This window comes from Ursus arctos, chromosome X (assembly GCF_023065955.2).
Source record: "Ursus arctos isolate Adak ecotype North America chromosome X, UrsArc2.0, whole genome shotgun sequence".
NCBI lineage: Eukaryota > Metazoa > Chordata > Mammalia > Carnivora > Ursidae > Ursus > Ursus arctos.
The window spans coordinates 103,095,580-103,119,690 of NC_079873.1; the positions used below are offsets into that span (position 1 = coordinate 103,095,580).

Here is a 24,111-nt window from a genome sequence, read left to right on the forward strand (position 1 = left end):
TGAGAAAAAAGTTGGTGAAGTAACTTGCCCAAAGGTCACATAGCTACTAAGTGGCAAAGCCAGAATTCAAACCCAGATAGGCTGAATTGCATGAATCTTTACTCCCCTCCAGCCCATCTTCTGGTCTTATCCACTGGCATGGAGTTTCTGCAAACAAAACTTCCAGTGAGTATTTATAGGTCAGAGTACAAAAAAAAAAAATCAAATCTATGATTTTAAATAATTAGATTGCATTTCTCCTAACTGGTTTCCTTTTTATGTTTTACTTGTCCTTCTGGCTAACCTAGGACCCTTTCCATGCTCTATTTTTCTTCAATTGAGGCTTCTGACTTCATCTGTTAATTATTTCCCTTTCGTTGTAAATATCATCAAAGTTGGGAGAGACTGCCCGGATTTAGTTTATGCCCTCTTCTTCTTACCCAACGTAAATTACTTGGACTAAGTTTGTGAAACTCTGTACCTTCTCTATAGAAACCCAGTCATTGAGAGTCCCATTTGTCACTTACACTTAGTTGTGTCTTTCTCTCCCAAAAGGAAGAATCTGTGCCAGTCAAGGATTTGGAAGTAGTCACATTGGCGTTAGAAACAATTCTTCGTTGTGTCTCCTCAGATTCTGTCCATTGATTTGGTGATGCTTCAGTATTTGTTATAGTTACAGTAGATCTACGATGACAACATTTTCCTAGTGACAAAAATTTTTTCAGATTTCTCTTGCTCTTCGGTGGCGTGGGAAAAGCCACTGTGCTTGTAATGGGTTTCATATCTTCTTTTACTTGATCTTCAAATGGGCCTTCTGGAAGTTCTTCTTTCACTACATCTTGTAAAACAACTTCATCTTCATCGGAAGTTAAGCCCTCTTCCACTTTATTTTCTGAAACATCTTGATTAATATCATGAGTTACCAAACGAATGATAAGATCTTTTTTGCTGTGGACATCTTTTAAAAGCTCCACTTTGGTGATGTCAGGCTTTATTAAGTTCTGAAATGAATTCCTACTAGCAGTCTGGAATTGAAGAGAAAATTAATATAAAAACTATTGCCTCAGTCATTTTTCCTATGGTTCTATAGTAATAAAGCAAATTTCACATGGCTTTCAGTTTCATTTTAGTAAAATTATCCTCAAATGCCACTTACTGGTAGAGTAGTGATATATATATATTTGAGTAGTGATATATATATATTTGAGTAGTGATATATTTAAAAGAAGAAATAAATAAAAATAATAAGCAATATTTGCTCATTTCAGTGATCCTTTTTTTTTGCATTCAAGAATAGTGTCATCCAGTCCAAAGAAGGGAACCCTAGTAAGTTTTGTCTTTTGCTTCAAATTTTACTTTTTACTTGTCAAGAAATGCAAAGTGTACAAATACTGTAATTACATTCTGTTTTCATCATTTACCTGGAAAATTCTGTGACAGACTTAGGACATGTTTTTCTAAACTTCTTAGTGAGGGAACCAATCATAGAGCAATCTAAATGTAGATATTTTCATGAACAAAAGACAAGGTATTGGCTGGCCTGGATTTTAAAACATGATTGTGAAAGACTTTGCATGTTCACTTTTCACCCTCCACATTCTACCCCTTGAACATATTTTCCAAAGGGAGCTTCAAAGAGTAACTCTTTATCCTTCCTCACCTCCTTGGTCAAATGTCACTTTCCATTTTGCAATGGTAAAGACAGAACAAGGAAAAGACAGTCATAAATGACTTTTCCCATTTCTGTAGACTTTGCTGATGCCACAGAACCTTTACATTAATTTGGGTTATCAATCTTAGATCTCCGTAAAACTACAACCCAAGGTTTCAGATAAATGCTGCCTTACAGTAGTATCTTTTGTGCAAAACAAAATGAAAGAAGAACTCCTGTAAGAAACTGAAACAATCAGTTTTGGTGATCTGTGCTGGTGGAGGGAAATAGTTGTTCAAAAGCTCTAAGTAGTCTCTATGGCTCCAGGATGTGTCACTATAGGAGTCTTTGATAGGCATGTGTCTGGTGTGTTGGAAAGTTTTGGTACCTCAGAATAGCAAATGAAGCATTGCTTATGGATTCCTGAGTGAGGACTAGCCTGGGAGTTGCCTGGGCTCCTTAAACTGATCTCCTGTTCTTTCTGAAACCTCCATACCCACGTTGGGGATGGATGGCACCGCTATCCACCTAGCTGCAAATCATCTGTCTTAACTGAGCTAGCTAGGTCCACTTGCTTTCCCTGAGACAGCTTTTGCTTCCCTTACAGGTAGCAGCAGTAGTTGCTTTGGATTAGCTATTCTCTTCCAACTTCCTGTGGGCTATAGAGAGATAGTTAAAGTACTGGTTGGTGAAGTATGTAAAAGAAGAAAGCAGTTAGTCAAAACTGACAGATGATTAAGAGGTAGTGACTTGGAGGTAATGTTCTATAGTTTCGACACATAGATCTTGTACCCAAGGAATTACTTGTATATAAATGAAAGCTACTAAGTAAATGATAATGTAATTTGGAGAACCCAGAGAGAAAAGGACAATTTAGAACTGGAAAGGACCTTCATCTGGTCCAAGAAACTAAGGACAAAGGAGACTCCATCAGTGTCTATGACAATCTCAGTATTTGAGACTGAAAAAAAAAAAGTACCCATAATGTATTCACCAGTTCTGAGACTTAGTTCAGTGGGCTGGAAAATAATAATAAAGAAAACACGCTCCCAGGCTTATGATCCAAGCAGGCTGGTTTTATAGAACTTTGCTCAGTTTGTAAATCACAGACTGTATCCTGAGTGTGAGTGCACACCATCATCCTTGTAAGAGGCTCATTTATATGGAGGGACTTTGGTATTACATGAGAATATGGGGCTGGATCAGTGTAACTCCATCTCCTGGAAAGACCATCCCTATGCCCTAGTGCCCTAAGATCTGTAAACAGAACTACTTTTTCAACAGTTATATTGCACCAAGGACAGTGTTTTGGCATTTCAAGCCCCTTTAAAGTATATTTAAAGCCCGAATATAAGACTGCAGAAAAACTAGTTCATAAAAATAGAAGTATGAAGACAGCTGGGTCTAGAACAAGGGTAGACTAGGAAAGAAACTGGGTCCCTCCTGAGTATGTAAGAGTATAGGGAACTGGGAAAGTATTATATAATGGAAGTGAAATAAGAAGAAACAAACTCTAAAGAGCTTGCAGTCTGATGTTTGTTGATGAATGTTGCTAAGTAGAAACAACACTACTGTGGAGCCTTAAGTTTGAGGATTTCAATCTTTAAAAGGTTGACCTGTTATTCTGACTGGCCCTTTTGGACCCATTTAATATTATGATAATGTATATCCATTAAAAAGAACTGTGGGGATTTTAAAAATTGCATTTCTTCCGGTAGCCAAATGAGGACTACAGTTCCAGCCAGTCCTGTTTGCTGGTAAGGGTATTTCCCTGTATTCCCATTCTTCAAGAAATGGCAGTTTAGTCTGACTGGCTAATGGAAAATAGCCTGCCACCTTTACACTGAGCCACAATGCTGATGGGTGAGTCCCAGGAAAGCAATGAAGTGGCTGAATCAGAGTGCCCCAATTCTACTGCGCTGGGCAAGAGAAAAATGACCAAATTTTATAAATACGTTCCTATAGACCTGCCTGAGGAAGGAAATCACAAGACAACCAGGTCTCAGTAACTACTTATTTCTTTTCACCATTGCGTTTAGCACTTACCTCTAATGGTTTTATATTCAGTCGTCCCACCTCATCCAGTGAGATGCGCCTTTCTCGCTTTTGCTTTCCTGCATCAGGTGTGCTCACTGAGTGACTCCTCCCACTCAATGACAGTCTTCTCAGCGTCTCGATGCTGCATCCAGTTCTAGTTAAACACTCCAACTGCAGTTTCTCAAGAGACTGTGTTTTTATAGAAATGACTCCTAAGTGTTCTGCCACAATGTTTGGATCGATATTGATTGCTTGTTTCCCCCGGTGAGGAATTATTTTAATTGGAAGTTCCTCTTCACTTAAATCTTGACCTAATTCTTTTTGCTCTAGCTCAGGCCCTCTTTTAACAGCATGCTCATGCACCTTTTCGGCAATTCGACTAAGATCCAAATCGCCAAAGAGATCAGCCTGTGAATCTTTTGGGTTAATTATTTCTAATGGACAACTGGAAACTTTACTGATGAGTAAAGAAGCAACCTCTTTAGGGAAGACATTGTTTGTACCTTTCATGTCATAATAAAGTTCTTCATGGGTTCCAGATTGTTGTAGTACCTGATTATAAACAGAGTCGACGATCTGAGAAATAATTTCTATACTTTCTGGACTTAAAAAGGTTTCTTCAGGATTAGCAGCTGCAACACTAATGTTATTTCTGGAAATTTCAGCTGTCACAGATTTTGTCAACTGAGATGCAATTTTATTTACCTCAGACTTTGATAAGTTTTTTGCATCTCTGCTTGAGGCACTTGGTAACCTTACTAGTTTAGCCAAGAACAAGGCCAGCATTTCCTCTAAAAACCTAGCATCTAACACAGTCTCTTTTTTGGTCAAAAGCTTTTTCTTTGACTTAAGGTCGTCAATGATCTTAACCACTTTTTCCATAATTTTCACAGCTTCCAGAACTAACTCTGAACTTGATGCTTCTTCTTTAACTTGAGCATGAAATTCTGAATTGGAAATTTCCTTCACCATTAAAAATCCTATTATATCAGAGAGGACATTGCTCTTACCCATTAAATCTTTATACACTGAAATGTGGGAGCCAGAGCGCCTTAAAACACTGTTATAAACAGAAGTAACTACTTTTTCAATACTTGTACTGTCTGCTAAAGATACAGTGGGTGATTCTGTGGCCTGTGGCACTAATATAATTTGACTTTTAGAGAGATATTCTTGGAATGAACTTAAGATTTTTGAGATTATTGTTTGCATTTCAGCATTTAGAGAATTGTTTTGTTTCTTATCCACTTTTGGAAACATAGATAAAAGCTTTGACAAAAAATTTACAGCAATTTCTTCTATTATGTGAAAAGGCAGTTTGTAAGCCCGTGATGGCTGATGCTGGGAAACTTCAGTGGTTTGGATGACATCTTTAAGGATATTTTCAACAACACTGTCAACTTCTGTACACTGATGTGGTGTTAGCTCTCCAGAAAAATAGTTCTGCAACTGGTTGCCAGTCACTTCCTGTACAACTAAATTAACTACGGTTTCTGAAAGGATTTTGCAACCACTGCTGACACAATTTTGTATGCTCTCTTGAGATCCGAATTGTGGCAAGAGATTATTATAAATAGTCTGAACCACTAATTGAATAATTTCATCATCATTAGGATGTAAGGATTCTACATACTGTACAATCATATCTTTATCTTTGGAGATCTCTGTCATAATTGTACTTACTAACTTCATTTGAAGGAAATCCAGTTCTGTGTGCAAATTATCTTCAGATATTTCTGTTTCAGCATTGGCTACTGTTGAGAAAATTTTTGATAGAAGAGAAGCAATTATACTTTCTAAAAATTCGTAAGGTAGCATTATAGTATATGGTGATGATGTTTGACATTCTTTGCAGGCTGTTTGAACTACCTTATGGACCTTTTTCATAACCTCCTTAGATTCTAGAGGCAAACATGCTGCAGCCAGAACCTCATCATAAAGTAGCAAGTTTAGCTGATGCTGAAAAATTTCTTCTATCACCGCATTAGCTAGCTTTCTTGCTAAATTTTCACCATTACTACTTATATCCTTATAAATGGAGTCTTGAGATCTATATTCCTGCAAAATATTGCATATAGAGGAGTGAACAATCTTGTTGACCAACATTTTATCGCTTGATAGTATGTTAGCCATAGAAGGTGACTCATCTGAAGACGCTGTCTTAGTTGGAGCTGCCATTTTTTTCTCTCGAGGTGCTTTATCCACAGATGGTTCTTTCTGCCTGAGAGGTACGTTGTGAACTGATGAAACTTTATCTGCAGATGGGAGGAACTGACTTCCCTGACCTGGGCTCCATACTTTAATTTGAGCATCTGAAAACTCCTTTAATAGGGAATCAATCAGTTTCATAGCTGTGTCATAGAGCTCAGCTTGATTTACATTTTTGGTTACATTTGGACATGCATCATCTCTACCCAGTGAGGAATTAAAAACCAATTTGTTAACTATTTCAGAGAGAACATCTTCTAAAAAGTTAGCAGGAAAAATCCCACAGTTATTTTCTGGTGGATTGTCCGGTTTACTAGGTTTACTTTTAATCTCTTTATCTTTACTTTTTTTATTCTCTTCCTCTTTTGCAGGAGCATTATGTTTAGCTGGATTTGTTGAGGCAGGCTGGGCAAAATCCTTGCCATCTGCTTGAGTTACATATACTGCTTTATCACCTAGGGGATCTGGGGATTTTGAATCATCTACTGGTCCTTGGAAAGGAGGTATTTCTAAAACATTTCTGTAAATGCTTTCAGTGAAATTTTGGACATGTTTAAGAGGCAAGATCTGTTTGTCATCTGTAACTCTGTAAGCTGGAGAATCTCTCCTCTTCTCTTGGATCTTTCTGTTTCTCACTTTGGATTTCAGAGGTGGTAATTCAGAAGGTCTATCGTCTTTTTCTAACGAAATCCCTCTTTTCTTGTCACTCTTCTTATCTATTTTTAAATCTGGTTCCAGGACAACCTTCTTGTTTTTTGTATCATCAGTAGCTGACGAAAGATGTTGGTATACCTCATCGCCTTGCCTTTTCTCTTCTTTTATATCCAAAGTGTCTTGCTTCTTGCTTTCATTCTTTCTAGGTGCCATATTCAAATCTGGCCCCCGAGTATCTTCACTTTTCACATTAGTTTTTGGAGAAGTAACTTTTGATGCCTTCTCATTCTTTTTTCCAATTGACCTGTCCTTTTTCTTTCCATCCCCTTTCTTTTTATCTGCCACATCTCCAACTAACCCTGATGCTAGGGTAGTAAATTCGCCCTTCATAATGCTAGTTATAGTGGTACATATCGGCTCCTGGATGCTGCCTGTCTTCATAGATGTCTCCTCCTTTCTGAAATTCTCTTTTCCATGGAGTGCTCCTCTACCTATTTTCAAAGTGTCCATTATGTCTTTCAGGCCTGAGGTTAGAGGAGTAAGTGTAGGTAATTTTTCTAGCAAAAAAACTGGGCTCTCCTTCACGCTTCTATTTATTTTTGTAAAGGTGTTATATGGTAGGTGTTGAACTCTTTGGATGATGTTATCCACATTTAGAAATGAAAAGAAGGTAGAAGACCAGTCTCCTGAAAAAAGTGGTTGAATCTTGAAAGCAGAGATTGCCTTGTTGGCTAAAGCAGCTATCATCTCTATAACAATGTTACTTCTATCATCTTTCAGAACATTGTCAGATCCATACATTTCTATGACCTCATCGTACACAGAATCAGATACTTCATTGACTGTTTCTTTATCTATTGGTGGAAGAGAAAACGTTTCTCCAGAATTTGCTAGGACTTTAATTTTACTTTTCCTAAATTCCCCTATCAGGGCATTTGCGAATCTTATAGCCATGCCCATGGGGTCTTTTTCTGATATCTCTTTGTCCTTAGAGTTTTCAGCAATACTTGGGAAAGTATAAAATTTGCGAACAAGGTCAATTATGACATCTTCCAAAAATGTAGCAGAATACACAGAAGGCTGTGGGAAGCCTGTGGATATTTTTTCTTTATCAGGATTCAAGAGTTCAATGATATGGTCATTTTTGGATAAGTCACAGGGAGGTGATTCTTCATCATGTAAAAATGGCTGCAGATGGTGGGCCACAATTTCTTTCATAATGAAACCAGCTATTTTCCTGAGGAATAAGCCTCCCTTTTTGTATGTATCACTCTGTGTTTCATTTTCTAATTTAAGTTTTTTCATAATATCGTTACATACGGAGTTTACAAAGTTCTCACTTGCCCCTAATTGCATAGTTTCCGCATGCTCCTCTGCTGTGGCAAGTCTAATTTCATGTTCAGAAATTTCTGTTATAATTTCATCAGTCAGTTTTGAAGCTGCATTCACAAACTCATAATCTGGTGGCACCTCTTTCTCACTGAGTTCAGTTCCAGTCTCAGGTGAAGGGAATATATGTGCTAGAAGCTTGTAAGTAATATCTTCTAAAAGGGAACGTGGCAGTATAGTGATGCATGATGGCAAAACATGGGTATCATCGTTGATGCTGTCAAGCACATTTCTGATGATGTTTTCATCTTGGAGGGAGGAATACGAAGAAGTTGATAATTCTCCCCAAACTAATGACTCCACTTGATAATCATAAATTTCTCCTAATAGCAAATAACATATTTTTTGCCCAAAACTGACAGTATCACTTTGTATAGCTCTATAAATATGAATCAGAGATTTATAATCATCTAATATTTTTCCATAAATTAGGCTGACAGTTTTTTTGACCATTTCTTTATATCCTTCTGAAAAATACAGATTTTCATCCAAGTGATCTGCAACTAAAATTTCTGATGTGGTGAATTCCAGCACAATTGATTTTACTAATGTCGTAACAATGTTAGTTACATTGGTTTTTGCTTTGCATGGGTTTTCGGCAGCCAAGACATTATGTGAGAATACATAAAGGATTCTGCATAAAAGTTCAGAAATTACGTCCTCTAAAAAAACAGCCGAATTCACAATAAACAACAATTCTCTTTGTTGAGGATCTGTTGCTCTCTGTTGGTAAGTTTGACCCACTGTGCCTGAAGGAAGAGTTTTATCTCCAGATAAAAATGACTCAAGATGATGGTTAAATATTTCTTTTATTATATAACTTGCTATTTTTGTAATAGGTATATTACTTATGCCCTTTTTATCTTTTGTAAGAGAGTGGTATAGATTTGAATGAGAAATATCAGCATAAATGGCATCAACCATAGCCTGGATATCTTTCTCTGAAATCGCATTTTGTTTGTCATTTCCATGTTTAATAATGCATACTGCATGTTTAGAAATTATTGACATGATCTCATCAATCAGCTTCACAACTGTGTTGCAGAAGTCTGACTGCAAAAAGTCTGGGTCTTCTGCACTGTAGTTCATTGGATTTATCTGAGATAAAACCTGAGTGACAATTTTTTCCAAATGTGTATGTGATAATATGGTGGTATATGGTGTATAAGCCTGTCTTCGGAGTCTTGATTTACTAATAGCATAATGAACTCTCTTTATCAAAGCATCAGCGTTGAGTCTTGAATATGATTTAAAAGGCAGTTTTGCTATGAAATCTGGATGAATTTGGAAGTCAAAAACTTCAGCCAGGATAATTTTAGTTACCCTTTCAGCCAATGTTTTTGTATCACTGAGAAAGTCCTTATCAGGTTCCAGTTCATATTCTTGTAAAACTTTGCTATATGCTGTGTCAATAATTTCGATCACTACTTCTGTATGCACTGGTGGCAAACACAGTTGTTCCTTAGCATTTTCTAGGATGCTAACTTCAGCTTTTGAGAATTCTTCCGTTATTAAATATATGAGTTTTTCAGCTGTTTCCAACAATTCTTTTTCTGAATCTCTTAATGAGTTTGTTTGCACAATACCTAACACCCTGTGGAATATTTTGCTTAAAACCCCAGAGATCACATCTTCCAAAAAGGCTGAGGAGTAAATGCCAGCAAAAAAATGCTGCCTTCTCACATCATCAGAGTATGTATATGATGGAGGAAGTAATGACTTTCCATACACAAATGGACGGAGATGCTGTTGACAGATACTTTTAATGATAAAGCCTGCTATTCTATCAATAAGAATACTGTTACTGCTTGTAATATTGTGCTCAACTGCTTCTTGGGACCCAGAGTTTTGCAACATATTTCTGAACACAGAATCAACAAGATGCTGAGCATCATCCTCTGAAGAAACAGATTTGGTTTCTTCTTCATCTTTTGAAAATCGAATTTCATGTTGGGAAATTTTCATCCTAATATCACTGATTAGCTTTGAAGATATTTCATCGCAATTAATTCCTGATCTACCTTTTGGAGTTTTGCTGAATGGAACCACGTTATAAGTAGAAGGAAAGATTCTAGATAACAGCATTCTAATTATGTCTTCTAAAATTGTGTATGGCAGCAAGGTGTTATATGGAGATAAATGCTGGCTTGACTTGGTAGATTCACTGCTGCCACTAAAGATGTTCTGAATAATGTTCTCTGCTGTTAAAGTAGCATAGGAAGAAGCTGACAAGTCCCCAGAAAACAGTGGGTGAAAAAGATAATCAGAAATAGCTGCTACAATTAAATTGGTAACATTTTCTGCAAAAATATCACTGTCTTTGAGTTCTTCGTTATCAGCCTCAGGGGTTAGCCCATGCTGTTGCAGAACATTCTCATAAACTGAATTGACGAGTTCATCCACAGTGTCTAGATCTACACTGGGGAAAGACTGCTCTTGGTCATCACGAAGAATGCAGATTTTAGCTTTGTTAAAATGGTTATTTATTGAGTTTACTATTTTTTGGGTCATTTTATCCAGTTCACATTCAGTATTATATTTTGGATTGAAGACCTTTGATAGTAGCCGGGCAACAGTATCTTCTACAAATGCATTAGGATAAAAGTCCATACCTAGTGATGATGGCTTCTGAGGCCTATGTGACTCTGTGACCTCACTGAGAACCTTTTTAACCATATTTGATATTTCATCCAGTGGAGTCATTGAACAAGGTAAGTCCTCTCCACACAAAAAGGGTTGAAGATGATTTTCAATAATCTCTTGAATAATGAGACTGGCCATTCGGTCAATCATAATTGGGCTTTGGCTTACTATACTTTTCTGGACTGACACAAGAGAGTCAGACATCTGTAAAACATTATTATAAACAGACTCCACCATATTTTGAAGTTTTTTTTCTGTATATAGATGTTGACAATCATATTTAGTGAGCCAAATCTTATGCTTTGAAATGGCTGACAAAACCTTGTTTATTATACAGGTGGATACCTCATTAAAATCTGAAGTCAATAAATACTTCTTTCCCAAGCATGAAGCCTTGCAGGGTGGAGAAATGAGCTGAGATAATAGCTTCCTGATGACATCTTCTAAAAACGAGTGTGATAACATGGTAGTATAGCCCGTTGAATGTTGACCTTGGTAATTAAGTTCTCTCAGGTTGTTTTGAAGTTTCTGCAATATATTTTCAGCTTTAAGAGAGTAATATGAATTAGGCAAGAGCTTTCCTACAAAGCTCAGTGGGAGTTGGTAGTCTGCACTCTCTCTCAATATGCCATTAGTTATTTGTTCTGCTACTGAGGTGGTAGCATGTGTCAGATGACTGCCACCAATAACTTGTAATGCATATTCCCATGAAACAGCACTATTAACTGAGTCAACAATCTTTCTAACAGTTTCTTTATCAATTGGTGGAAAATTTATCCTTTCTTCAACATCTCGTAAAACAGTGACTCGAGCATTGTTAAACTCATTCACCACGGAGTTGACATCTAATATATTTATCTCATTGAGCTGAGCTTCAGTGATGTTTATATTTTTGCCCTGCAAGGAGGTGGAGAGATTAAGGAAAATGTCTGCAATTATTTCCTCCAGAAACGTGGCAGAATAAACTCCTGTGTTCATGCCTCCTGGATATTGCATGTTAAGAACAGCTGTTGCATTCATTTCCTTTTTACCTGGTCTTCGAAGAGGAGGTAGAGGAGGGCATTTTCCTGAAAATTGCTTACCAAATGGGGCTTGCATTTTGGAATGAATCATAGTGAGATTATTCAGTGGTTCTCTCAAAGGCTTGCTGTCATAATTCATGAATCTTACAGAGCATTTACTCTGTCTTGATTCTTTTAATTTTGGTCTTTCTCCTTTTGGGAAACCAGGGAGTCTTTGTTTTCTTCTATACATTAAATGCTTGTTTGCAAAAAGGGGACTTCTGGGAGGTCGGTATATACCACAGGACAGTTCTTCCATTAAGGATTTTACCAAGGTATGGGAGGTAATACTAAGCATAGATTCTTCATCTATTTCTGCTAGATTTTCCAAAAGGGCTGACATGTCATATTCTTCAAATGGTGAGCCACGGTCCATTGTTCCCCTGCAGTAATTCTCTATGTTTTGAAGTAGGTTGAGCAGTCGACCTTCTGCTGGTATTTCACCAGAAAGAGGACCATCTGTAAGGAGATTGTTGGCAGTACATTCTTCCGAAAGTATTTTAATAAATTTCTCACATACAACGTTCAGAAGAAAAACTGATTTTGGGGAAAGCCCTGGGTTATTTCTAGGTATTCTATGACTTTGCTGGTTATTTGAAGATAGGAACCTTTTTCGTGGTATTTTACCAGAATCTATATCCCAATTTGGGCATTCATCTGGCAAAACTAAATTGAAAACAATATTGGAAATTTTATTGACTATTTCTTTAGATTCATATGTTTTTAGGCTACCAACCAGAGTGCCTAACTTGCGTGCCACAGAATTTAGTTTATTTTTCTGTACTAGTTGATTAATTCGGAGAGTAGGAGATGATTTCCAACCTCTGGAGCCTGTCTGTCTTTTCATAGTTTTGGTTTTGTTGTGAATGGGCAAACTATGGCTTTTAAGCCTGGAGAGTGGTTTGTTTTTTCCTCTCCTGTCAGGCTGATGCTTTATTCCTATTTCTTTGGACAGAACATGGATCACTCCTATTAAGAGATCCTGAAAGAGATCATTGAAGTCAGCCACAGCTACTCTTGGGCAGTAAACATATTTTGTTTTCACAGAAACCACTTCTTGTGTACTGTCTGCCTTTAAAATGTCGCTATTAAAAAGGATTCGAATAATGATTTCAGAAATGCTTAAAGCAAGTCCTCTGATAGAAACTGACCGACTTACAAATACTTGTGAATGAATTAAAATAACCTTGCTAAAAGCTGCATCTTGGTTTTCCAGTGATTTCTGTTTTGTTCCACCATCTTCAGTACAATCAGAAATGCTTGACATTATATAGGAAATAACCAATTCAGTGAGATGTTCACAAAATTGATAAAGTGAAGTATCACAGTTAATGTTTCTTAGAGGCTGTTTTGATTCATATTTTTTCCTTAATGCTGTGGAAACAATAAATACTTTTTCATCAAGAGGACCTTAAAACAGAAAACATTACTATTTTTAACATGCATTAAGGGAAAATGTTGAGCATTCAAAATACTAGCAATATTTTATACATGAATTTTACCTAATCCAAGAAATAGAAAAACCTAGTCAAGAAATTTCGGAACTAAGTTTTCTTCAAATCCCTATTTCCCACCTGTGGAACCTTACTTCAGCCATGAAGTTAAGAAAATAGCTTAATAGAATTCAGATCTCTAAGTGCTGGTTTCCTCCTTGTATAGCTATGTTTCCAAATGATTTTCAGCTTTAATTGCAATGCCCTAGGGTGATTCTGGTGATGACTACAGAACTTATATAATTCTTGATAATATTTTCAGCTGTTCATCTAATTATCCAGTTTGGAATTATATAGAATACAGTAAACTGAACTGGATGAAATTGCTGATATTTAATAGTTTTTGACACACAAAAATTATTATTTCATATGGTTCAACCCAATATATGCATGTAAGCATTCATAGAAAGGGAGTACAGATATCCTATTTGTAAACATGGGTTTGGGGTACTGTACTTAAAAAGAACTTAAGTGAGAATACTGGAACATCAACAGAACAAGAAGTTTAATGCCATCTTTCTTATAAACTCTATCATTAATAACTGCAAAGACTTTAACTGTATATCTCAAAAAGAAGTTGGATCATTACAGTCAACTATAATTGAAGAAGTCATTTTTTTTAAAGCATGTGAAAAAGAAAACCCACTTCCAACTTCTATTTGGTAACTGCCTTTAGAGCAGTTGTATGTCCCAGGCAAGATAACTGCTTTCATACCTCATGCCCAACCAAAATAGCTCACTTTAAATTATGCCTATTTAATTTCATCTGTTGATAGCAAAAACTGAACAATACTCCTCCAAATAACAGTTAGGTAAATGTGTCGACATTTCTTTCTTTTAGCATAGTGACCAGTTAAAAAACACATAAACAGGCACCCCAAATCCAAGGCTATTTTCAGAGAAGCAATGAAAGCAGCTGCTTGGATGTGAGAGTGACAAACAAAACTCATTGACTTTTTTTCTTTAAAATGATGCCAACTCTTTATAAGTCATCCCTCACTCACCTCTGGTTTCAAAGTTCTTGAAATGTGCGACCAAAGCTGTAGTAACATATCTTGCTACTAGATGGATTTCATGTGATCCCAGTTCTTGATCTGCAAAAGCAATGACTTCAGCCTCTTCAGGAGGTTCTGGTTTCTCCAACTTTGGGTCCTTATCTTTCCACTTTTCCAGTAAAGTGAAATCTTCTCCACTTGGTGCAAGGCTTTGGTTTTCTTCTTTGGTTTTAGAGCTGATTCTTTTTTCCCATATTTTAAGCAAACTTTTCTCATCCTTTTGTTCTTCAGACATCATAGACAAAGGTTCTTCCTTTGATACAAAAAATGGCTTCATTGTTTCTATACTTTCATTAATATATGAGGTTTGACTTGGAAGGTCATAACTCAGCAGCATGGTATTGACAATATTTTCTGCAGCTACACCTATTTTGAGTGGAGAAACGGTTGTCTGTATTTGGTTTGGCTTAATAACTGGCTTGGGGAGCTCATAGTGAAGAACTTTTGGATTTTCACTTTCTTCCATTTCTGTGAAGGATATGGGGTGCTCTGGTGCTGCCTGAACGGAGTCACCGGGTTTCTGAAATGGTTTTTGTAACAGGAGAAAGCTGTTTCCTTTCATGGCTTGATCAAAATGGCTAAGGCCTTGGGCTTCACTTCTAGAATATAATGGTTTAAGTTCTGATTCGAGCCCTTCCAACGGCTCTGTGGTTTTAAGTGTATCTCCTGCAGAGTATCTGACATATGAAACTAGATTTGATGAAGCCTTCTCCTTTACTTTTCTATCTTCCTCTGAATAAAGAAATAAGCCAGGGATTTGTTGAAGATCATCCCCACAGCTAACTCCCTTTGGCTTTGAAGTGAACAGTCCCATCCCAGTTGCAAATCTGGGCCAATTGGCAGTGTAGGCATTTTCAGCTACTTGGAGATTTTCCTTTGCATGGCTTTTGATCATTGACTCATAGAAATGAGTACACTGGTCCATCAGTGTGCTGATGATCTGACTTGCCACAATGTTTTTTTCAAATATGCTTACTGAAGATGGTTCCATTTGGCATCTTCCTTTGTCTAACTTGTTCTTAATTATACCAAGCATGCCATTGACAGTATTAACAGTGTAAGTAAGCAGTTCTGAATGGAATGAGTAGAGCTGTCGAAGGGTATTGTGCATGTTCCCTTGGGAAATCATACTACTTGATTTAGATCCATTTGGAAACTTATTCAGTGGTTGTAACTTCGGCAATATTGTTTTCATGAATGGCTTCTGCTGGGTAGCAAAAAATTTTTCAATAGGTATTTTCACAATTTCAGAAAAAGCATATGTAGAGATATGTTTAAATTGTAGGTCTGCAAATGATTCTAAGGTGTTCAGAACCCCTTCCATGATCTCTTGAGCAATTTGGTGGCTAGAGCCCCCATATATTTTGTCTTCTGGCTTTGTGTTATAGATTGGTACACTGTTGAGGTTGGTTGTTCTTACAGAGCCACATTGACTTCTAACAGTAGTTTCTTTCTTGCTTTCTAGCATTTCTTTACCATCTGTTATGAACATCTGAGTCACAAAGTACACCTCTAATTTTTCTAATAGCTTTTTAACAATTTCCTGACCAAATATATTAATTTGTGCTTGGGAACCCTCAGTTCCAGAAGCAGCTCTTTTAACGTTATGGTACCTGCTTTCACAAGCCTCAAGAGGTGACAAATTTAAAAGTGAAACAGATTGTTCTAATTCCTTTGCTTTCATCGAAATTTCATTCAAAACAGTCTCGGCTATCATCAATAGCTTATATTTTTCATTTTCCACATCATTTGATTCTGTGTGCCATTTATCAAACATTTGTCTAAAAATATCTTCTTTAGGGAAGATTTTCTCTAGCTGGGAAGAAACGTTCTCCAAAGAGAAATGGATTTCTGGATTTGCAAGAGAGATTGTCCTAAAATTCCTCTGTGAAACTTTGAGATCATGTGAGTATGAGCCTTTTATCTGGTCAGCCAAACTGTCGTTTGTAGTGTATAATCCTTGCAAAACTGCATTAACTATTTTACTTGCTGTCATGATATGATCAGAAGTTAAAGTGTTTACATTTACCATTAGTCTATTTTGCCTCACCTTTTGAAATTCATTCACAATTGTTTCCAGAATATTGCTTACTATATCCTTGGCGTACATTTTTAGTTCTGCAGTGGGGAGTTTTGTTCTCACTAAGGAGTTTTTGGCATACCCGGTTGAGAGCAGGTATGGCAGACCAATGGCAGTACTGGACCAACTGCCTCTGAAAGTCTTCTCGCTAGGACTTAACTTGGACTTGCTTTTCACTTTAGCACCACTAGGTCCTAGCTGTGGTTTTGTTCCAAATGTAGGCAAAGAGATAATTTCTGATTTTGCTTTGAAGTTTGTTTTAAAACTTATATTAGGGCTGCCTTTGGAACTAGCTTTAGAACTGGATGGCCTCAGATATTGCATTCCATCAGACTGATCTTTAGGGGACAAATTCTCTTCTAGATTCAGCAAAACAAAATTTGTGATCTTTTTGAGAACGTTTTGGACCAATTCTTCGCCCACTCGCGATGGGGAAAATTGCAACAAGGTGTTTTCCAGTGAAGTGACACTTCTAATGCCTGTGTAAGGATAAACTCGCGGTATCACATGTTCAGGGGGAACACTTCTTCTTTCTGTTTGTTTTGATTCCTGAAAGCTTGATGGATTCATCAGTAATTCATCATGGCCAGATGCTTCCAATTTTCCCCTGGTCTCATTCTTTTCATATAAGGATGTCATTACTATTGAGAACATTTTTCTGAAAACACTTTCAACTATATCATTTGCAACACTGCTTATATGGGACTGCAAGGTTTTTTTCCGTGCTGCTGCTGATGTTTTCATTTTAGAATCAAATGTAAAGTGGGGGGATTCATTAAATGCAGGCCAGTGGTCTATGTCTTCCATTACCCTCTGATACACCCTCTTTAAAATTTCCTTAACTGCACTTAACAAAGCAGTTGTTTTTTCCTGTCTAGAGTCTCCATTTCTAAATATTTCTTCCAAAACCCTTCTCAGGTTTTCTTCTTCTGATATAATTTGGTTTTGATATGGGTATTTTGAAGAAAGAGACAGTTCAGAGTTGTCTTCCATCTTTCTTTGACCAGGCAATATTTCATTTTGTACAGCTAGTTGTGTAAACAGGCTAGGATTCTGCTGTGAGTAAAACCTACTTGCCTTCAAAGATATTTTATTATGTAAACTCTTTAAGATGTTGTTGACAGTTTCACTCACAATTATGTTTTCTTGGAATGAAATATTGTTTGGATACGAATACATCTTTTGGATTTCTAAATCTATGTCACTTTTTATTAGCATCAAAATGGTACTGGCGATTATGTCAGCATATTCCCTAAGACTGGCTTGTGATATATGAATTGCAGGTCCATGTTTTTCCCTGTCATTAGCAAATGTGTAATCTGTGACCTCTTGAGCGAGAACAGTTCTAGCTGTTGAGATTTTTAGGACATTCACATCTGATGGCATTTTGTTTGCTTCAAGGAATACGCTGTTGTTTTGTTTACAATTTGCAAATTCTGGGCCAACATATGTTTTTTCTGTAGTCTGAGTATGAAGAGTAAGTAGCAAATCTATTCTTTCTGTGGCAAAAGATTTTAATCTATTCAAAATGGCTTTAGTAATGAAGTGAACATTTTCCTCACATGGGGCAGAAGCAGATTTCTTGGCATCTTGTTTTTTAAGTACATTGGTCTGATTATCATCAGAAAAAACTGACTTCAGCTGTACATCTCTTCCCTTTCTTGCAAATGGATATATCTCCCTTTCCCCCTCATTCATTGAGTCTGTAACAGGAGACTGTTGATGCTCTGCTTTGGGAAATGCATCAGAAAATGTCAGGGGCAATTTCAGAGAAATAGAATTCTTTGCACTTATAGCAAGCATGATAGCAGAAGTGAGATTTTGAAGAACAATATCCACCATATCATTTGAAATCATGGTGACACACGACTTAGGAACTAAAAGTATTGGAATAGCTTTATTTGCACACTTGGAGTTTGTTTCAGAGTTTGCTTCTAAATGTTTCCCACTTATGTTACATTTATTAAGAGTAGATGCAGCAAGTCGGAGATTATTCTCGTCTAGTGTTTTCTCACAGATGTCACTTAAGATGCCCTCGATGCTATCTAGTATTTGAATTTGTAGTTTTTTTCGATAATCACTTTTATTGAACAGCTTTTCAACAATATCTTCTGGCTGACCTGGATCAATCTCTCTGTCAAATAGTTTTTTTTCATATTTGCCTTTAGTAGACACAATACTTAACACTGTGTTAACGATCTGCCTTGGGATACTGTCAGAAACCACAATATTATGGATTAAGAATGGACTTTTTGTTTCTTTATCTAACTTATGTTTGATTCCTTGTAAAATTTGTCTAGCCACTTCTGTTGCATATGAATTTAATTTACAGGCAGTCAGTTGACATACTGAGGTGGTCTCCCCTGACTTATGATCCACTGAGCAATAGGAAAATTGATTACCAGAATATGAATCTTTGGTTGATAGCCGTGATTGGCTGAAAGCAGTCTCATCCTCCTGTAGAGGCAAAGCCATTGGAATTGTGAAATTGATGTGAGGACAAAAGAGAGCTTTTACTTTGTAAGTAGCAAATGTTTCTAAATTTGTTAATACTGACTGTATAATATCTTCAGCTACATTCATTTTGGTCATTTTACCACTACTAAATGTGGACTGAAACGTACATGGACTTCTGTCCAGTATGGTAGAATGAAGAGAGGCCTTTTCTCCACTGGTGTGTTCAGGAAAAGAGATATTTGCTGGACAGGTGATAGTGTTAGATCTATTTTCATTTGCATTTCTATCTGTAATGATAGCAGAATAAAGTTTTTGAAGTATGGTTCTAACAACATTATCGGCAACAACAGTTACATCTGCCTCAGACACTAAAGAATCCATTATTTTATCCATAGATTGAATTGATTTTTGAGCAACTGGCTTATCACTAGGATGAGGAATGTCACATAAAGGGGACTGGGAGAGAGTAAGCACATTTAATTGATCGATTAAGTCATTCTGAAAAATTTCATTCAAAATATTTCTTATAATGGGCACAACTGGGGACTTTTCTGGCTCTTTGAGCTCTACTTCAAATTTTTTAAATGTTCTTTCTAGTTCCCATTGTTTAAGAGATTCTGATTTAGTTTCTTCTGGTGGTCTTTCCTCTTCAGCACTTTCTTTGTCTGTATCTGCAGGATCTTCTAGATAGGACTCTGGGTCAGCCCCTCCTGGAAGAAAATTTCCATAGGTTGGCCTGTATCTGTAATTTTCAATGCCTTGCTCTTCTGGTTCAGTTTCATTAAATATATGAGGAGGCCCTGCATCTAAAATTAAATCAACTAGATTCTTAAGCACTTCTTTCTCCTCTGGTGGCTTGGTTATGCCTGTTTCCAAATCTGGCAAGCTCACATTTAATTCCGTTTGAATAGCCTTCAAAATAGTACTTGATACTTTCTTTGCATGCATGTATAAAGCCGGCTGCAGTTGTTTTTCATGTGTGTTTGTACAAATGTTGATACTTTCATGTTCGCAGTACCTCTTGTTGCTCTTTTTATTTCCATTGATTATAGTGTCCAGAGTTTCTAAATTTCTTTTGGCAAATCCTTTCAATTTAGCAAAAACCACTTCAAAGATATCAGAAGCCATGACTTGCAATTTATTTGGGTGCTCTTCTTTTGTGGTCCCTGTTTTGGGAGCAGTTGTCTTTCCCTCATTGTTAGTCATCTCTTGACTACTTGGCTGGATTACACTGGACAACATGCTAGAGATTATGTCAGAGCATCTGCCCATTTCCTCAATAAGCAAAGCAAGTGATAGGCTGTCAGTATCAATATAATCTGAGATAGCTTTAAATTCTGAATTTGTGAAAATGTGACCCATCTCAGCACTACATAATTTTCTAATGATATCTTCTAGAATTTTATAAGAAATGAGCTGAATATTAGACTGTAATGCAGTGGTTGTTCTCAAATTCTCATTGATCCACTCTCTGTTTTGTTCATGAGATAGGGGAGAACATGGACAGTCTCCTATGAGCTTGTATAACATGTCATATAAAGTATCCCCAATTCTATCTAACACTTGCAATCTGGTACATTTGTGAACTTCCTCTTGCATATGAGGACACTGAGAAGGCACAAGTTGTTGTTGATCAATGTCAGCAGTTTCATATGAGATTTTAGACCTTAGCTTATTTGAAGGGAGCAGAACATTGCTTTCACCTGTATTTCCACTTAACAATTCACAAATGCAAGTTGCTAATGAACTTGTCATAATGTCATTATTTAGCTTTGTGACAGCAGAGTCTAATTCCTTTTCATTGTCTGCAAAAACTCCTGTATCTATAAAGTCTTTGGGAGGGCCACACTTCCCAAGATTTAGATTTTTCTTATTGTATTTGAGTTCTTTCTGGATAGCATCCAAAACAATTTTTACCACTTTAGTTGTGTAAGTGGTAAGGTGAGACTGAAATGAAGATTTCTTGTCAGGTGCAAATTTTGAATGGTCAGCATGGCTTTCTAGTTTAAAGCAGTTTTGCAATTTTGGACAAATAAATGAGTTCAGCTTCTTAAAAATTGTATAAGTGATCTTATCATTAATGTGAACTACAGGTTCAGTTGTTGATTCAGTTTCTTCAGGTTCTAGCCAAGGATATTTTGTAGAGTCTATGCCAAGTATAGATAAAAATGTCATCTTCCTTTCACTCTCAAGCCATATTTCTAATGGCTCTTTATTTAGTATGTCAGAATTATCTAGAGAAGTTTGAGGTACTGACGAAGAATGTCTGATAATGTGACTATAAGCTATGTGAAGTATTTTTAATACAGCATCTACAATTTCTTGAGCTACTATTTGGATTTCTGATGCAGAGAAAATCTGGTTCATCCACTCTTGATTGGACAGATCTTGTGGGCTTCTTGAGGTAAGACGTGAAGCTTCCTTATCATTTTTATAATCTAAGTGACCAGAGGGCCCCGAAGATAGGTCTTGGAGCACCTGTGCTAAAATACTTGTAATTATATCTTCTGAGGCTTTTTGTATTTGATGCTTTTCATCTTGGCTGAAAAGCAAAAGGTCTTTATTCAAACACGGCTTGTCCTTAAACAGGTCCTTATTATTAAAAGCTGGAAGGTCAGTCTTTAATCCCCAATCGTGAAATGCTATTACTTCATCTTGATAGGCATGCTTTGTAGGTAAGTTCATATTTCTTTTGTACTTCAAATCAGCATTTTCCCTTGTTAACCAATGATCAGGAGCCTGTTCTTGTAATTTTGCTTTTTCATCTTTGATAGACGAAACCAGTACATTTTCCACGATTTTGTCTATTTCTTTATTTTCATCTTCAGAATAAAGAACCATGCCAGGAACATTAATGGGTGGAAAGAGGCATCCATGTCTAGGGTCATTAGCTACTCTGGTGCTGGCAAGTCTGTGCTCTTCTTCAGTGCCAGAAGAATTACTCAATCTGGGGTCTCTTCCCTTTTGGATATCTGTTTTTGCTGGTTTCTGATGTAACTGAGCCAAGACATCATCAAGCAGGTGAAGGATGATCACTGTTTCCTCAGATGCAATGAGTCTCTCATTATTAAGTCCAATTTGTATATAACTTAGTATAGTGTTGATTGCTTCCTCTATATAATCAACCAGAGAGGATTGGGAAAAAATATTTGACACTAAATTTTGTATGTCTTCTTTGCTAATCAAATTGGCTGCATCAGGTTCAGCACTGGATTTCCTTTTGCTGGCTCTTTGAAGGAATGCATATGTTGGATCTTTCCTGTGTGGCTGATAAGCAGGTTCAGTTGTGATTTCAAGATGAGCAAGTTCATTTTGCTTAGAAGATGCAAGAGATGTCAGCTTTTCTAAAATCACATGAACCATATCCTCTGCAATACCACTCATGTTCTCCATAGTATAAGGCGGTGATGCTTTTGAAGTTTTTTCTTCTGGAGAAATGAAATGTTCCCCACTGGCTGTTAAGTCTGATTTAAAGTGAACTGACAAATTTTCTTGTGAAAATACCTCAATACATTTTTTCTCAACTGCAGACTGTAGCTTCTCAAGCACATTTTCCATAATTTCAGCAGCTGCTGAGGAGATACTGACATTGGAGAGCAAGTCTCCTTTGTCAGTGTCAGTTTGATCAACCAAAGTTTCAGCCGTAACAGAAGCAAGAGTGGGGATGGTCTTGCTTAATTCAGATACCATTTCATGAAAAATATTTTCTAAGATCAACTCGGATTCCTCTTTTAGGTGATATTTAAAGTTATCAAAAACATTCTTTAACTCCTGCACATCGTTTACGACTTTTGCTTTTTCATCAGAAGATGGTAGATGTTCTAAGGCATCTGTTTTAGTGGTAGCATCTTCAGATTTCTTTGGGACTGTTTCAGTTGGTGCAAAAAGGTGACTATCGGGTTTACAGGTTTTGAGCTTGGGGGATTCAGTGGCCTTCTTATATTTAGCTTCAGAGGTTTTAGGATGTCCTTTCCTGTGATGCGTTTTTCCCATAACTGTTCTTTCTTTGTGGGCAGAAGGTGGTTTTACGGGTGCCGCTTGTTGCCCTATTGACCTGTCAGCTGTGTCCGCACAGGCCTGTGCCTGAAATGTCTCTGCCTGAATACATGTTTCATATAGAAGCATTTCACTGCATGTGCTACAGCAACTTGCACTATCTGAAGACAGGGTAGAGTCATCAGGCATTGGGTATACAATATTTTGCAACCTTTCTTCATATTTTGTGATTGCTGGATATAATATACTGGTCACTGCAGCCACAACCCAGGTCATTATATTATGAACTATACTGTTCAGTTCTTCTGAAGTTACCTGGAAAGGAGGTAAATAGGACACAAGGGAAATCACACATGAATTTACTCTATTGTAAGGACAGGGGCTAAGGTTTAATTCCTTGTATCAAACAATGCATAGCTAGAATCCAGCCATGGTGTATAGAGAGAACATAGGAAAGGATCTACTTAGAATAAGAGATTAATTTCAAATTGGCTTATTCTCTGTGGCTGTCATCTGTTCTTTGAATACGATTCCCTTTGATTCAAAATCCCTTGGAACATTGATTTTCAGCATTTATTGCTGAGCATAAATGGCTTCCTGGTTAAAAAAAATAGCCAAGTGGGTGTCTAGGTTCACAGAAAACAAATGCTGTGGCAAAAAGTAAGACTGTCGATGAGCCAAGCAATATTTCTTAAAAATACAAACCAGATTACCTCTGACAAACTATTTCACGAAACAAATTTGCAGTCAAAACATTTATATGCCTTTGCAGAGATAGCCTCCTTTTACGTAGGCATCTGCCCAGCTAGGAGGTAAGGGTGAAAAAGTACCACAGTGGAGGGGTCAGCCTGTGGGCTCTGCGGCCCACTGGTTGCTGCCTTCCTTTGTCAATTTACTATGTTTTTATGTATGCAGATGACTACAGCTACTTGTTAAGGCTTAATTAATGGTCAACAATTAGCACTGATAATTTAGCAGAAATGAACAGGCTTTGGGTCCAAGAAAAGATCATCAGTGCAAACTGTCTTGGAGAGGGAGGCAGAGGATGGTTCATGAAGTAAAGAAACACATTAATCTTGGTCAAAAAGGCTGAGCTAGATTTATTATTCAACATACTACTAGAAGACCTTGCAACAGCAATCAGACAACAAAAAGGGATAAAAGGTATCCAAATTGGCAAAGAAGTCAAACTGTCTCTCTTCACAGATGACATGATACTCTATATAGAAAACCCAAAAGACTCCACCCCCAAATTACTAGAACTTATAGAGCAATTCATTAATGTGGCGGGATACAAAATCAATGCTCAGAAATCAGTTGCATTTCTATACACAAACAATGAGACTGAAGGAAGAGAAATTAGGGTATCGATTCCATTTACAATAGCACCAAAAATTATACGTTACCT

The 24,111-nt window shown here is 37.0% G+C and overlaps 1 protein-coding gene across 2 annotated transcripts in view; it reads right to left on the reverse strand.

Annotated features, from left to right (window-relative positions):
• Positions 1–24,111, reverse strand: part of LOC113271000 (fibrous sheath-interacting protein 2-like) — a 76,736-nt gene that overhangs the window by 18,469 nt on the left and 34,156 nt on the right. For both annotated transcript variants that reach the window (XM_044391675.3, XM_044391674.3), the window contains 3 exons: positions 14,120–23,018; positions 3,677–12,996; positions 507–1,004 (listed from right to left, as the gene is read on the reverse strand). In XM_044391675.3, the coding sequence (XP_044247610.2) occupies positions 507–1,004; positions 3,677–12,996; positions 14,120–23,018 (18,717 nt within the window). The remainder of the gene's footprint in view (positions 1–506; positions 1,005–3,676; positions 12,997–14,119; positions 23,019–24,111) is intronic.